General features: G+C 39.0%; 2 protein-coding genes across 2 annotated transcripts in view; both read right to left on the bottom strand.

Moving 5' to 3' along the window:
* Nucleotides 1-17,681, bottom strand: part of TTC39C (tetratricopeptide repeat domain 39C) — a 59,730-nt gene that overhangs the window by 12,508 nt on the left and 29,541 nt on the right. The window contains exons 2-8 of the mRNA XM_072998856.2: nucleotides 16,978-17,026; nucleotides 13,761-13,889; nucleotides 7,188-7,302; nucleotides 4,920-5,274; nucleotides 2,697-2,865; nucleotides 859-952; nucleotides 558-674 (exon numbers count right to left, since the gene is read on the bottom strand). Coding sequence (XP_072854957.1) covers nucleotides 558-674; nucleotides 859-952; nucleotides 2,697-2,865; nucleotides 4,920-5,274; nucleotides 7,188-7,302; nucleotides 13,761-13,889; nucleotides 16,978-17,026 — 1,028 coding nt within the window. The remainder of the gene's footprint in view (nucleotides 1-557; nucleotides 675-858; nucleotides 953-2,696; nucleotides 2,866-4,919; nucleotides 5,275-7,187; nucleotides 7,303-13,760; nucleotides 13,890-16,977; nucleotides 17,027-17,681) is intronic.
* The window catches only part of LOC144589116 (uncharacterized), a 231,996-nt gene that overhangs the window by 199,275 nt on the left and 15,040 nt on the right, over nucleotides 1-17,681 (bottom strand). The window lies entirely within an intron of this gene.

Here is a 17,681-nt window from a genome sequence, read left to right as displayed (position 1 = left end):
AAATGCTTGTTCTTGTGCAGCAAAAATCAAACCTTCATTTTCTTTCTTAATGGTCACCAGTTTTAGCCATGACTGTGCTGAATTATGATCATGCTTTCCATCAGTATTTCTCAGGTGTTGACCATGTAGTGGTTTATTTTTCCAATTGTTTAATTTATTTTAAAATTGTTGTTTCTTATATTGAGCCTTTGTTTCTGCTGTTTTCAAAATATTCTCCATTTTCACTGCCTTAAGTTATTTTTCTCTAAATGAACCTATATAATTTAGGCTTATTTTTCCCTCCTCTACTAGCTGCTTTATTTGCAGTATTATTATTAATTCATTAGGAATTCCCCCAGCCAGAATTATGAGAACGGTTGTCAAAAATTTAAAGTGCTTCTGGGACCTGTAGTCAAAAAGATACAAAATATCTAAGCCAAATAATATTTTTGTCACTGTTATGTTCACTTTGTGATCTGTTAATCCACATATATTTTTTTCACTCAAACCATACAAAAATCAATGCATTCATGCACTCATTCATTTACAGTCAAGCATTCTCTCTGTATATATAAAACAATACTTCCCTGCTGTTAAATAAGCATAGTAGCACTGAGACCATCTTGATTCATTTTTAAGACGCTCAAAAGACTCAAATGCATCCTTGAAGTTCATTTCAATCATGCTACACCATCCTATTAGAACAAATAAAACATTTTTAAGCGACAGCTGCCATAATAACAGGAAAAATCCTTCATAAAGTTGCCTTATTAAGAATCAAACTAATTACTTACTGAGAACTCAGAATTATACAGATACTAGTAACAGTGGTTCAGAGTAGAAAGAAAAATATTTATTTATTTATACACATACACTTACCAATTTCATACAGGCAGACATGTTGAATCTCTCTCTGATCAGTGGCAAGTTCCAAAGCAGTATGAAAGGATGTCAAGGCACTGTTGATTTGACACTATGAAAAAAAATCAAAATACCAATAAAATAAAAAAAATCATTCCATTAAAAGCTAACTAGTACATGTTAAAAGTGATGAAATGTAACTATAATGATTGTGTCTGCCTAGGATAATACTGTACCATAGTTTTATGGGCAGAATGCCTGCAGGGGGCATCATTCAATCAGTAATAAATGTGCTCTAGGATTGAATACACACAGAAGTGTGTTCTGTTTTGTTTATGCATTTCTGAAGGTGCCAAGAAAAGTTTCAAGGAAATTCATTCTAGCAGCTCTCTCTACCTTGGTACCCTCCAGAGGTGTTGGACTACATTTCCCAGATATCCCACCATAGCTGGTTAGGGATTTCAAAGTTATCCTCTGATACGTTTGTAAAGAACTAGACCAGTATCCAAGAATCACTCAGTGTAATCAAACTTTTAAATTAGAATTTCAATGGGTAATGTTACTTCATGGTCTATGGCAAAGAAGTTTAGGGATGTACTAGCCTTTACACTCTTCAAAGGGCAAAGAATGTAAACATAGTTGCAGGTGTAAGGAACAAGATTTGTCACTCTGTGGAGCAAAAGGCTCCAAAAACACTCAATCAGTCTGGAATGAGGTATAATTTGAAATCCTACAGAATGCAACCTATTGGCGAAAATCATTGCCTCCCGTTGTATAAATTATGACTCAGGAAGGGTAATAATGTCACTTGTAGGGGCAGATTTTTTGGTAAACACTTCCTTCTTCAGTCCTGTAGCTCACATGCCTTCCCTACAATGAAATGAATTACCTGTGAGTTGAAGAAGCCACAAGAGGAAAGAAGCAAGTCTTTAATTAGCAAAAATCTCCTCCTGCTGGTGATGCCATTACTCTTCTCCAAGTGCAACTTAGCAACAGGACTTTGGCCACTGTTTGGTTTAACAGAAGGTACTCATATATTTCCGAATTCCAATGAATCTTTCTCTCTAGGCTATTGTCTGTCCACTCAGAGGCTTTCACGCCTCTCCAGAGCCAAGCCAGGTATCTATGGGAACACTGACATTTCACATGTACCCCATTTCCTGAAGTATTACATAATGGTCAACACTGTAAGCTAAATCTAGTGTTGCCAGGCAGATGACAGTACAATGGTATTTTCTTCCTCTCCCCTTCCGCGTTGCAAAGCATCTCAGCCTGAATTCCATTTTCATATCCCACTAAGTAGGATATTTCACATATTATAATATTATTTGAACACCCCAGGTCTGCACATGAGAGCCATCACATAAGTGACTAACAGCTGATTGTATGAAGCTAATATAAAACAAAGGTTTTGTCTCATATGACGTAATGCAGTTACCAATGTAAGCTGACTTGTATTAGTATCATTTTATTTTTGCTAGTTGTATACACTTGCATTCATTTCTTCTCCCACAAGGGGGCAGGAGGATATTGGATGGATAGGAACTTAGGTTATCAAAAGAACAGTAGCTAGGTATGAGAAATGCCACCTTTTTGTCCCAGGAAACATTGTTTTGAAGTGCACAACCATCTCCATGTTTTGTAGATTCTCCGCAACCATGAACACTAGAAATATGCATTATATTTAAAATAAATAAATTGGTTTTGCCATGGATAATGGAACAGATATTAATGATCAGCTAAGTCAAGAGATTTTTCCCCCGAATACACTTTTCCCTCTAGATCTGGCAATGTGTTATTGGAATATCTTTGATTCAATACATCTTCCAGAATCACCTGGAAAAAAACCACAGTACCTCTAAACGCTGAATTCTTCCCTTAAAGAACATAAAAAGAGATGAGTTTGGATAAGCAGATTCCTTTCTTTGAAGAATCTCTTTAGCCTCTTGCAATCCTGCTTTTGTATCACTGCCATCCAAAGCAAAAAAAGGACGAACCACAGTATGGTACCACAGCAAAGCCAATCTAAAAGGACAGAGAAAAAGATAATGACATTAACTAATTGTTTAATCCAGCAATGCTGAAACATGATTAGAGTTCCAGTCTCTCTATCATACATGTTGGACCAACACTGTGTTAATTCCTTAATTTATACCTTAATTGCTGTAAGAAGGAAGGATAGTCTTTCTTATGCCGTTAAGATTACAGGTGAAAAAGAAGCACAGATGCTACTGAAGATGTTTCAGACATTTGTACTGTTATTGAACACCTGGGGGAAGAAGCAAACTATCCCAAACCATCACATTTAGAAGTGGCTTATAAGTTGTTCACATGAAAAGCTACACTGAAAACTTTCGAAACACTGAGCACAAGGAGATACAGGACAATGGGCTAACGCTGTAGTTCCCAACCTTGGGTAACCCAGGTGTTCTTGGATTGCAATTCCCTGAAACCCCAGCCAGCACACCTAGTGATGAAGGCTTCTGAGAATCATAGTCCAATAACAGCTGTCTTGCCTGAGGTTGGGAACCACTGAGCTAAAGCAACAAGGAGCACAAAGCAATTCATTAACAGATTCCTCTGATGACTGCAGAGTACAGTTTGATATGGAGACTGATGTGCTGTCCTTGGTGTGTGTGTGTGTGTGTGTGTGTGTCTTTTTCATATCTGAAAAAGGCCAGCTTTCAATATGTATCTCTTGCACATATAAGCTACCACTTTGCTGAAGTGAACTGGAGCACAAACAGGGTTCTGGAATGAGTCAGGATTAGACATGGGAGATTCATATTCATCTCCCCTGGGAGACGAAGACAAATCTCCCATGTCTGGCAGTATTTCCAAACATGACCGAAACAGGAAGCAAGGTGCTCTTCGTGCAAATAAAGTGGAAGAGGAAAACTTAGTGCTACAAACTGGAGTTCCAACGCAAGGTAAGATGGTCTCCAATTCCCCAAATTACCAAATCAGCACCTTAAACAGAAACAAGTCAGTGACATATTCCAGGGTTATAGCTCAAAAGAAAGGAAACTGCTCCAGTTACACAGCCATCTCTAAACAATTGCTAAACACATAACATACAAAACAAGTGTTTCTACAGAGGGTAAATGTATTCATTTTAATGGATTTCCATCCACTGGTATAAAAAGGACAAAGGTCACATCAAGTGGAAGATTTGTTGAAACTGCACAATATATGAAACATGCCATATTGTTATGACATTTATTTCAACAGAAAAGGAAGGCTACATTTGTCTACAGTTTCCATGAATGCTCAAGTCACCTTCTACATTGATATGAATACAGAAGCCTGTAGGTAGCACATTTGTTGGGCACAAACTGCTCAGGGCTCTAAATTCCAGCCCCTCGTGTGCTGACAGAAATGTTCACCACTGGGGCACAAAAGAGCATACAAATATTTTTAAAATCTCAACCTAAAAACTGACATTCTGCATAAGCTTACTGAAGCCTAGTAAAAGTTTCAAATTATAAAACGCTCTGAAATATTTTTCAACAACATCTGCAATGAGGGTAAAGATTTGTTTTCAGAAAGAATTAACCAAGGCTACAACAAAGGGGCCTTCCCCTGGACTATCTGTTTTCAAGGAAATCAACCCTGAGTGCTCACTGGAAGGACAGATCCTGAATCTGAGGCTCCAATACTTTGGCCATCTCATGAGAAGAGAAGACTCCCTGGAAAAGACCCTGATGTTGGGAAAGTGTAAGAGCAAGAGGAGAAGGGGACGACAGAAGACGAGATAGTTGGATAGTGTTATCGAAGCTACCAACATGACTTTGACCCAATTCCGGGAGGCAGTGGGAGACAGGGGTGCCTGGCATGCTCTGGTCCATGGGGTCATGAAGAGTCGGACGTGACTTAACAACTAAACAACAACAACAAGCCTCCCCTGAATTACAGGCCTCTTACCAAAATCTCCAGAATTATGAACCATTGTTCTTTATTTCACCTGCTGACATTTCATTTATAAAAGAGAGGAAAAAATGGTGTTTCCTAACTTTAGTTGACTTGCAGTTTACTTACTGTCAGTACTATTACCAAAGCATTGCAATATAGCTACTCACGTAGCTAAAGGGGCCTTCATGTCCTTACTTTCACTTGCATACATCAGTGAAGAAAGCCCCTGCAGGCGGTCTCCAGGAAAACCCAGCAAGTTGATGATTTTGAGCAGGTTTGGGGGCACCATGGATATGCAAAGATGAAAAAGTCCGTATCCAAAGCTAACAGCACCTTTCAGTCTGTTTAGCGACTCCTCCGTTACACCTTCTGCAGTAATATGATTATCGTTTGCAGCATCAGAAGTCAAGGATTCCTGAGTGATCTTCTTCTGATACAATTCCTGAAGTGTATTAATGTCTGTATAGCACTTATTGTAGATTTTCCAAGCTTTTCTAAGGATCCACCCACCTTTTATATAAGCTATGGAGGGGAAAAGAAGTCAGAGAGATCAGTGAAAGAGAAGGCCTTTTCCATACAGAAAAAAATACCCAGAAATACAGTAATTTGTAAACATGGAATAGGACACTCTTTGTTAAAAGATTTTCCAACTTACATGAGTACTTAAAGCACCTATAAGATTTTGAAAACAGAAAAGACAGGAGGAATTAAACAGTTTGTAAATATATGGCATCCTGGAGGAGATTGTAACTGCCATAGAAAGGATCCTAATGTTTGTTTGTTTGTTTGTTTGTTTGTTTGTTTATTGCATTTATATCCCACCCATCTGATCAATTGACCACCCTGTTGTGCCATGGGCCCCAAAATCATTATGAGGAACATAAAGGGTCAGAAAAGGAAGAATATATAATGTGCAAGCTTGTTATAGCAGCAGTTCTTAAAATCATTCTCTGTCCAAATTACATTGAAAAAGGCTTTAAAGGCTGAATGAAAAAGATTCTTCTAGAACTACAAAGCTATGGAAAATGAAGCTGTTCTATTGAAACATTCAGGCCAGCAGCCATGATTCAGCTTCCTGAAGAAGCTAAAGTTACAGCAAGACTGTGCAGTTCAACCACTTTCTGCTGCATTGCATTTTTGGCTCTCATGTGGTTTACCACAAGGCAAGTGTTTATGCAATTTTTCAGCAATGCTGCAGTAAGGCGGAGGGGCATGCATGCAAAGTCCTCATCACCTTGGTCTGCCTATACACTGGGAGCTGTAGTTCAAACAACGAATATTTACTACCGATCAATAAGGTAAAACACTCCCTCCAGATGTAGCTATCTAGCTGGTAGCCATGTTAGTCTGTAGCAGTTCAAAAGAAACCAGAAGTCTTGTAGCATCTTTAAGACTTAACTAGTTTTTGTTTTTTATTCATCTGAAGAAATATACTTGTACACACAAAAGCTGATGAAAAATAAAAACTGGTTCGTCTTAAAGGTGTTACAAGACCTCTGATTTCCTTCCAGATATAGTGTTATTGTTACAACACCAAATGAAACAAGAAAGAGTCTTTGGCATATTCACACCTAAAAGTATTCGTTGGCATAAGCTTTCCTGGACTGTTAGTCCATGTTAGTCTTTAAAATGCTGAACGACTCTTTGGTCACTACCCTACTGCTAGTCCCAATCAAGAGTAGGCTCACTGAATCAACTGCTGAATGGTGTGCCAATACCTATGTGAATGCCACTGAATGAGTGAGTCTACTCTAGTTAGAACTGGTTACAGGATACTGATCTCTGTTGGTTGCTGCAGCTGACTAATAAGGCTGCCCTGTGGAAATCACACACTGATTTCATCAGCTGAGTTAACAGAGATCAGCAATCCATTGGCAATAGCATGTGATAATCTAAAAATCTACTGAAATCATACAAAGCACAATTCAATGTACACAAGAAAGGGGAAGGCTGGCTGACTTAACAAGAAAGTACAAGAAGGTAAACTGTGTGTGTTGTCAACAAGACTTAAGACTTCCCTCTAAAGAAGGAAAACCCTACAGAACTTATGAGTACAGAACAGATATGGGGGTATTTGTATATGAATATCCCCCCCCACAGATGCAGATAACGAGAGTCCGGCCCCCTGGGGCCAGACCGACCACTCGATTCCGCCGCTGCTGCCAGCTCCGCGGAGCCTTCCTACTGCTCCATTGCGACCTGGCAAAGAGGCTTGTCATCCCACCTTCTTCCAGGACTGTCTAATCTACTGTGAACAACAGAGCAAAAGGAAGGATCCACGGAGCCAGCAGCAGCAGCGGAATCATGAGTGGCTGGACCCTGATTATTTGCACCTGTGGGGGTATTCGTATACGAATACCCCCATCTCTAGTACAGAACTGCCAAATAAACAGCATGGAAAAAATGTGCTTCTTAATATTGGCATCATAGCTCACCTGACAACTCTTGTTTTACAAACGAGAGCACAGCAAGGTAAACTTGACAATCTGCTACAATGATCTGTCTCTGCAATCGATCAATCATGGATGGGGCGGCCTTTCGTCCATCAACCTGTTTGGAAGCCACAAAAGAAGGGTAGAAATACCATGAGAATGCCCAGCTCTCCTAATACCTGCAATGTATATTCAGCTGAAATGAGGGTTCTAAGTCAACTTCAGAAAACATATACAAGGCAAAATATTATATAGAAAGATGAGATAAATAAAAAATTAAAAGCATGTTTCTGCACCCACTCACTCAACTGCTCTAGCGAATTCTCTAAGAATTCTCTAAGATCATCAAAATGTTCCTGAACTGAACAGCACACTGGGGACAATTCCTGCCTGAGCATAAATCATGGAGAATGGGTGCAAGGTACACTAGTATTACAAGTTTAAAGAATCCTCTGTAGGAACAACTTATCCATGGTATTCTACAAGACACCACAAATAACTTCAATGCATTCCAATGGGGGAGAAAAAAATTCACCAAAAATTAACAAAGACTCAGAGCAAAACCAAATTAAGTTTGCAAAGGTTTTACAAGGTGCACTAACGATCCCAAGCATTTAAAACAGTTTTTGAACATTTTAAGAAACTTCAAAAATAGCGAAAACGGACCTGTCAAAACCACTGAAATGCATTGTATAGGCTTCAATGCATTCCAATGGGGGAACCGTGTTTCACTTAGCGATGTTTCCTATGGCGATTTTTGCTTAAGGACGGTAATCCGTTCCCATTGGAATGGATTATCCAGTTTTCAATGCATTTCTATGGGAAATGGTGTTTTGCTTAGCGATGTTTTCCCATAGAGATTTTTTTTGGGAACCAATTAACATCATTAAGCAAGGCACCACTGTAAACTCGTGCCCCGCTTTACGATTACCCCATTTAATGATGAATCCGCTTGACGGTGAGGTTTTTGCGATTGCTTTTGCGATCGCAAAACGATGGTTTGAATGGGTTTTTTCCACTTTGTGATGATCAGTGTAACGGGTAGCCATGAACTCACCTGTCCGTCACAGCTGGGCAGTGAATCATCAGCCAATGGTGTGACGGAGGGTGGAACTGAAGGGGAGGAGCTGGTATAAAAAGGGGAGTGGAAGAGTGTGTGAGGTAGATTGATAGAGTGTGAGAGTGAGATCTGGAGAGATCTAGTTTGAGAGAGTTTGTTAGAGGCCTGTGTGCCTGGGTGTCAGTGAGGGAAAGTCTATGTGTATAAGTGAATAAGAGATTGATTTACATCGTGATTATCTTCCTGTGATTTATCTATTTTATTTTGTAACCAATAAACCAAGTTTTATTTTTGAAAGAAACCCTTGTCCTTTTTATTTAAAGGAAAGGTTGGTGGCAGCAAGAGTGTTTAGTGGCGTGGTGGGCATTCTGAGAGGCCTGAGTAGGAGGTGACCTCAGAGTGGCTCAGCCACGTTACAATCGGTTCCCTGCTTCGGGAACCGATTTTCGCTTTACGACGATCAAAAACAGCTGATTGTTGGGTTTCAAAATGGCCTTCGGCTGAAGAAAATGGCCCCCTGCTGTGCTTAGGGACGGATTCCTCGTTGCACAGGCACCGAAAATGGCCGCCCCATGGAGGATCTTCGCTGGACTGTGAGTTTTCAGCCCACTGGAACGCATTGAACGGGTTTCAATGCATTTCAATGGGCTTTTTTATTTCGCTTTACACTCTACAGCGATTTCACTGAAACGAATTAACGTCGTAAAACAAGGCACCACTGTATCTTGTTTTGAAATTGGAAATGTTTTGGATGCCCATGTTACTGATGCATGTGTAAGCAGGGGAAAAAGAACAACCACACACATCTCCATTGTGGTCCTTCTACTTGTCATTGCTCTAATGAAAGAGGAGCAGAAGCCTGCTTTCAGCTCCCACACAGCTAAGCAATGAGCTTAGTTCTCCTCCTTATTCTTTCCACTGTATGTCTTACATTTTAGACTGTAAGCCTGATGCAAGGGACTGTTTTATCACATCATAGGTAAGTTGCTCCAAACCCCTCCCCCCTTTTTTTTTGCTCAAGTGGGAGGTACAGATGCAATATATAATGAAGAAATAGTAAGTGTATTACCATAAGGATCTATCTGATGGATCACATGTGTGTTCAGTCTTCTGTTCTAGCACAGAAGCTGGTTTATTCACTATTCAGCTTCTCTATTCTAACTGCAAAAACCATGGGAGAATGTTTGGTCCATGTCTGACACTCAGGGGGCTGCAATCTTCGCTTTGTATCATTCTGTCAGTCCACAGAAAGAACTATGAAGTATCAAATATCCTAATGGTCAGTAGCAGCAGAACAAAGCTGAAATAAAACATGAAATCTGGCTCGCCTTTTACCTGTATTAGTATAAGCAGATTTTTATTATGTATCTCCTGTGTAATACCTAATGTTTCAACAGAGCCCAGTTTTACCTATACAGTATATGTTCATGGGGAGGCTCCAGGGCGAGAGCTTTCCAGCATACAAGACACAGCTTAGTTCTATCCAAGTCGACTCAGAAATTTAAATAATGTATATCCTGGTCTTCAAAAATTCAGAGGCATTTAAAGATCTGGATATTTACTTTAAATGCCCTCCCCCCCCATCCCAGGTTATAGATAACAATGAGGGTTCTCTGCACAGTCCTGAAGAAATAAGGTCTTTCAACCCTGAGCAAGAAAATATCAGTGACCATAGAGAAACACAGCGCAGGAGGAAGAGGTGGTTTGCTGAATATATTCATGCACTGAATTGGAAACTGGTTCTTTCATTCAAGATTTAAGGAAATAGACTGTACTAATCATATTTACAGGAGAAGACAGGAGGGCCTGGCATGCTCTGGTCCATGGGGTCACAAAGAGTCGGACACGACTAAACGACTAAACAACAAAATAATATTTACATATGTTCTTTTTAAAATATATGAAATGTGTCATCTTTTTTACAGTTATCAGATTATGCTACTAGCTTACAAAAATATAATCTGAACATTACAGGTTACATAGCAAAGAATAGGAAATGAAGACCTACCCCTTATATTTCATTTAGAAAATACATGGAATAGTAAATCTAAACAAACTGCCCAGACTTTATATACTCAGCATTAATAATGTAGAATGTTCTCAGAGGAAGCCTAAGCTTAAATTATTTATAGACAATGCAGCATACTGCACTAGTTTCAGTGAACTAGCAAAGACAAACTGCATCAATTGAATGCTTTAAACAATGTTACCAGCCAAAATTCATCTTTCTGATTTAACAGAGGAGACACGTTGACTATACATATACAGCAAGTAGTGGTAAGTGAGGCAGAAACACATTACCAGCTTCTACTGAGCGAAACAGTAAATATTATCATAATTATTTGTAAAACAAATGTAGCTGCCAGTCATTTCAATTTTAAGAATGTGCTTAGCAAAAGTAGCCAAACTTCAACTAGAAGCCCCCACATAGCTGTTGAGTTATGGTGTTCCAACTAGCAGTGTAAACCCTTTTCAGTTGTTGGAATACAAGTTAACATGTTAAGTTCTCTGCAGATGGTGGGAGAAGCCTATATGAGCAATACTAACTTCATTCCCTGTCCTTATAATCTTCTACATGAAGCGATACAAAGGATTTAGAGCTAAATCCAATTGCTAGTTCCAACTAGAGTAGAAATGAATAACTGCAACCTGTAAAATCAACGCTTAAGTAAGTCCCATTGATCCAATGAATCAATCAGATTCAGTTCTCATAACACTAATTTCCCAGTGTCTTATAACATGTCACAGAGAGCCACCACAAACAGAAGAGGTGTTCCACTACTTGTCATCCACAGGTACAGGATGACAGGAATGTTGGAAGTGACAGAGCCTATTCACAATTAGGACAACTGAAGAGGGATTCAACTGGTAGAAGAAATATTAGAAATGAGTACAAGTGGGCAAATGGTGGCAGCTGTTTATTGGGCAACTGCTGCTCTTCATACCATCTTTGTTCACCAAATGCTGCATCTACAATGGAGGCAATGTAAAAGAGGAAAAGAATGCACTGAAGAAGAACTGGGCACAAAGTACAAAGGAACTATCTTTCATAAGAAGTGAAGGAGTAAAGGGAATGTGACATAAAGTGATTCTGAGTGAAATGTTGATGTTCAAAAAGAAACTGAAAAGAAAATTACTTAGCACTGTTGATGTTTTGAGACTAGTCTAAAAACTCTCTACCTTGGATTTGAGCAAGCTTTCTCATTTAATACAGCATTTCATTTCTAGCAGAAGCTAGTCAAATGCCTGCAGGATGTTAACATAAAAAGTCTGGGGACAACAGAGATGTGCCATTCAGATTTTTTGCACAGGATTCTCCAAGAATTCCCCAGACAGAATTCTGGGAGTTCTAGTCCACAGACCCACAACTTCAGACATGTGTATTTTCCTCACCTGAAGCAAGGCCTACCTCAGAAGCTACATTCTAGGCCTCATTTCCTGCCACAATGCTTCCTGAGGGGAAGGCGGTACACTGATTCCTGACCATCATAGTCTTGGCTGCCCTTTACACTCTACAGAGACTGCCTCCTGAAGAACTATAATGTTTAAGAAGCATTGTAGCAGCTTCATCCCAGGAAGCACTGCAACTAAAATTCAGTCTCTGAGGTACATCTTCTTGCCTTTTAACCACAGGCAGCTGGAACTACTTCCAGCTTCTATTTATCACGGGATCCAGACTCCATAGGCAGGTAGGATAAGTGTGTAAACTGTGCTAGAACTGGCTCAACCAGAACAGAGTGTTGTAACCGATCATTCCCCATTTTTGAAAGCATCAGTTATCACTACTCACAACTCAAGAGACCTAGAAGGTTTAAAGGATGTAGCCATGAAACTAGGAACAAGGAGAAAACTTTTCAAAAAGAAACCACAGGCAGCTATTAACAAACAGATGGTCAATACACATTAACAAACTGGCTAGAGTTGCTTGCACAAAAAATTCTTCATATAGTGAACAGCAAAAATAATCTATGTCCTTTGTCAGGAAAAGCATTAAAACTATCTCCTGCTGAGAATAGTGCTCCTGGATACATCTCTGAGCCAGGATGCCCAGGTTTTGGCAGTGGCCAGGAGTGCATACACAGTTAAAATTAGTGTGTCAGCTGCAGTCATTCCTGGAGAGGTCTAATCTAACCATGGTGACACATTCCTTAGTTACATCCTGTCTCGATTACAGTGGTGCCTCACATTGCGACATTAATTCGTTGCACAAAAATCACTGCAGAACGAAAACGTCGCAATGCAATTTTAAAAAGCCCATAGAAACGCATTAAAACCTGATTAATGCGTTTCTATGGGCTTAAAACTCACCATTCAGCGAAGATCCTCCATAGCGTGGCCCTTTTCGCTGCCTCTTGAGGAATCCGTCCCTAAACACAGCAGGCGGCCATGTTTTTTCCCAGCGGCCATTTTTAAACTGCCAATCAGCTGTGCGAAAATGGTCGCTTTGCGATGATCGGTTCCCCAAGCAGGGAACCGATCATTGCAAAGCAAAATTCCCCATAGGGAACATCGCAAAGCGATCGCTTTTGCGATCACAAAAAATGCATCGCAAAGCAATTTCGTCGCTAAACGGAGCGATCGCTATGCGAGGCACCACTGTATTTGATTTCTGTAATGAGCTCTACTTGGGCCTACCTTTGGAAAGTGTTCAGAAACTACAGCAGGTCCAAAACACGGCAGCCAGACTGTTAACTGGGGATGGTTACAGGGATCACATAATTCAACTCCCTGGTTTCAGGTACAATTCAACTGCTAGTTTTAACCTATAAAGCCCAAAATGCCTTGGGTCCAAGCTATCTCAAGGACATTGTCTCCTTTATCAGCTTGCCCAGGTATTACGATTATGAGGGGAGACATTTCTCTCAATCCCACCATCTTAAGTGTGTTTGGTGGGGACATGGGAGAGACTTTCTCTGTTACTGCTCCCAGACTCTGGAATTCTATCCTATAGGAGGCCAGGTTGGCCCCATATTTGCTGTCCCTCCACAAGCAGGTGAACACCTTCCTCTTCAGATAAGCCTTCCTTTGGAGTTCAGTTCTCTGACAGACGTTTTTAAATGGAGTGCTGTGCCTTGTTGCTTTGAATTTTTTTCGGGGGTGTTGTTTTTGACAATGAGTAGACAATGAAATTTCCACAGAATCAAAAATCAGAAAAACAAAAATAGGTTCAAATCTCATATAAAGGCCAATATTGTGCTGTGCACAGAACACAGGGCTATACTATGAAGACTACATCCTCCTATGAAGCTTACTGGGTGATCTTGGACCATCACTACTTATTAATCTACAGGATTACTGCAAGACACTGGGTGTTTGGGAGACATGGAAAACTCATTTGATAGTCCAAGCTCCCTGTAAAAACTAAGGGTGTTTTAAAACAACAACAGCAAACCAAAATTTGAAAAAGTCATGCAAGCATGCACTATTGGCTAAAAGAGCCCTATAGAACAAGTAGCTAAGAAAAGGTCCCCATATCGGCACAGAGCAAATTCACTCATTAGCGACACTGCACTTACATTCTTCTTAATTTTATTTTTTATTGTTTCGATAACCCCTGCTTCTTCACTCTCACACAGTTTTTCGGTAGCTCTTAAGTCGTCACATGCCAACTGCATTTTTTCTTCTTCAAAGGTCATCATGGCATTCTGTTGAAATATAATAAGAAAAGACTACTGAATCATACAGGTTACTCTACATCTGCTTACAGTTTCAAAAACTGAGGATATTATATAGCTTGTTTTATAAGCACTTGAAATAAGCTTGTTATCTAAGAAACAATATCTCACACAAGAACACTATCTTTAAATCCACCAATAAAAGAATTGGGAGAATAAGTCAGGAAGTTAGGACATGCTGTATTTATTATTCTGCACCGGTTAAGTTAGTATAGAAAATACTTCCAAACAGAAAAATAGCAGACCATAACAACAATTTTAGAACTACAAAGCTAGAGGGACCTTATGGATAATCAAGTCCAGTCCCTGTCAAGGAAGCACAACCTCTGGCTCTACAGTCAGATGCCTAAACCACTGACTTATCCAGAAGTTAGCAGAGGACCTACTACAAAGCTAATATAATTACGAATAACATTGCCGTATTATTACCACATATCTATTACCATATATCTTGAATGCTTATACTTGTAACCTATGTACTGCTCAATAGTATACAATTCCATTGATTTAATGATTTCAGAATGCAAAAATTTAGCAATATAGAGCCAGATCAAATGTTGTCTATCTTTATTTTTCTACACTAATGATTTCTAAATCCAAATGCAATGGCTTTTCAAGAAGTAATTCACTGTTTTCAGTATATATTTTTCTTCTGACAGTAGTTACAATATAACATCTAACCACAGAGTTGTGATAATTCAAGCTGCAGCCAAGAACACCAAGAGGACAATGGGTTGGTATAGGCTGTTGGAGAAGAATGATATTGTGGCTTCCATTTTACATCCAGCACATTCATGACAAATACACAAAATATACCCAAATTAAAGCACTTGGAATTGGCTTGAGTACATGATTATCCCAATGAAGAAGCAATCTCTCTAGCTCCTTATGAGAAAGTAACTTTTTCCATACTACTTTTAGTTACTCTGGAGTAGCTGCACGCAGATCTTAACAGCCTTTCCTACAGCACATCACAAGCCCCTGAAGTACTGTCAAATTCTGTCCCATCGTTTTTGGGGTAATACTGAGCTAATTAGGGAGTAGTTTGTTAGGTTGCTGCTGCTTCCCCTTTGTTCCATCTGTTTTCTTCTTTCTCTGGCTCTTGATCCCACCTCATATCCCAAAGCATATACAGTCTGACTTGAGCTCTATGGTATCTCATGACAATGACTATGGAGGTCACAGTGTCTCTTCTATGGTGCTTTGTTCCCTGATCTTAGAGATTTCTCACAGTTCCCTCCTCTATCCAGGCAGCTGCTTCAGGTGGTGACAAGGTTTTTAAAACCTATTAACATTGAGAGCATTTATTGCCCAAATTACTGGGACAGGGAGTACTATACTGTCCTTCAGAATTAAAGTACAAAAATGAAATGAAAATTATTACAATAAATAATATAATGAAAAGGAAAGATTCTGTGTTGTCAAGTCAATTCTGTCTTACCTTAGATACTTCATGGTTTTCCAAGGTATGTGAGGTATCTAAGGAATGGTGTTACTAGTATTATCTGACTATAATGGCTTTAATAGTTTTTAAAAGTTTAAAGGAAAGATTGGTTAACAGGAAGAGATCAAAAATAAACTCTCTTTTACTCACAGAAGCAGAATATATGAAGCTCTCAATGTGGTGGCTGAAACAAACTGAAAGGGGAGCCTTGGCGCCAAGGTACTTATACGAGGGGAGAGGAGTCTTATTCTGATGTGTTTTTTGCGCAGATCACCCAGGGTATGATTCACAGAGACCACCAAGAAGAACTTTATTTATCCTCAATTATAACTGACGTAACAATATTCAATTATTTCCAAAGGAACATGAAATTGTGATAATATCTGAAGTTCCTATATAGAACAGTGATATATTTTGAGTGCATAATTAACCACATTTCAAAATAATCTACGGTAATCCAGCAAATATATACAGTAGTAGCTATACTTCACTATACTGCATATTCAGTTCTCAGATCCTCCCAGTTTATTAGCTATGGACATAAACTGAGCTCTACTTTCTGCATCCAGAGAAATGAAAAATCCTATTTATCTATTTATAGGCTATCTTCAAAGGTGGAACCTTCCCAAGCCAGCATACAGATAAACAAAATACAAAACAAATACAGTAAAATTTCAATAATCAAACATGCCATAAAAGTCAATAAAAGCAAAAATTACCAATAAAAGCAGTAGCCCTAGAACTGTGGAAAGGCAAGTGAAAAGCAGGTAAGTTTTCAGATTTTTCTTGAAGACAAATCTCTGACAGAAGATTGTTCCAGAGGTGCAGGACCACTACTGAAAAGTCAGCGCCCCTCAAATTCCTGATTATGGTCCAATGAGAAAGGCTTCTACTGCTGATATCAGAGTATAAGGCTGGTATAGGAGAAGGCAGTATTTCAACTAATTTGGACCCAAACCATTTAAAGCAAAACGTGCTGCTTATATACCACCCCATAGTGCTTCAAGCACTCTCTGGGCGGTTTACAAGTTAATTATGCAGGCTACACATTCCCACCCACCCCCCAGCAAGCTGGGTACTCATTTTACCGACCTCGGAAGGATAGAAAGCTGAGTCAACCTTGAGCCGCTACCTGGGATTGAACCCCAGGTCGTGAGCACAGTTTTGGCTGCAGTACAGCAGTTTAACCACTGCGCCACAAGGCAACATTTTGAACTGGACTTAGAAATGAAGTGGAAGACAGTACAGCTTACACAGTATCAGAGTCACATAAGCAAACTACCTAGCACACTGATTTGCTTAAGGAAGGTGTTTCAGATGATAACAGCCTACTGATACAGGGAAGAGGGGATAGGAAATGTTTAACCGAAGAGAAAAATGACATGGCGACATCATCAGCCTTGTGCATGTAGAGCTCCTCACACAGGATTGCAGCTATTCTACCGTATAATATGAAATGCAGAATTTAAAGGCACATTGCAAGGGAGGAAAAAAAATAAAGGTTACATGAAGTTTTCATATATAGTAGCAGTGCAAAATAAAAGCATTACAACATATATATAATGTTGTTTATGAAACAGAAATGGCCCAAAGGAGTATTTTATGCTCACTTACCAAAAAACTGACAAAGCTGGCTCCAAAACTCATTAAAGGACTATGGTTTCTGGAAAAAAGAGCAAAAAATGATTAAGTTATTACAGTATATGCATAAAACACATATCACTACTGGGGGAAATCAAATAATTTGATAAATATTTTTATGTAATTGGGAAGAAGAGACATCAGCACTGCTCCTTAACTCTCAGCACAGTATGGTATGATCAAAAAATGGAGTACAATTTTTAAAAACCCTTCTAGAAATTACTGTTAAAAATGAAGAGCTCTGTTTTACTTTTGCAGAACATATTTCATTTTAAATATATTAGATTTTCAAAATTCACTGCATAATGTTCAACTCAAAATAGCATACTTTTTAAAAACAAAGACACAATAAACATTTAGTATGGAGTAACTAATATTAATAATTATGTTAAATTAATAATATCAGTTTAATACCACAGGATTTTTTCCCTAGACAGCAATCAAGTGAACAAAATGGTAACATAAGACAGAAACAATTTTTAAGCTGGAAGTTTCTTTGCAATTCACTTCAGTTGCACTGCTGCAGCAAAGTATATTATTATTAATTGAAATATAATCTATTAATCCAATAATATAAATGGTTACACTGGAGTTCTCAAAATAATCTCCAGAGTACACAGATGTATTGCCGAGCCAAAGTACTGCAGGCACTGCAAATCAGAAGGTTGGATTACTAT

This window comes from Pogona vitticeps, chromosome 4 (assembly GCF_051106095.1).
Source record: "Pogona vitticeps strain Pit_001003342236 chromosome 4, PviZW2.1, whole genome shotgun sequence".
NCBI classification, from domain to species: Eukaryota; Metazoa; Chordata; class Lepidosauria; order Squamata; family Agamidae; genus Pogona; species Pogona vitticeps.
Note: the sequence above shows the minus strand (reverse complement) of the source record. Positions and strands in the feature narration are given on the sequence as shown.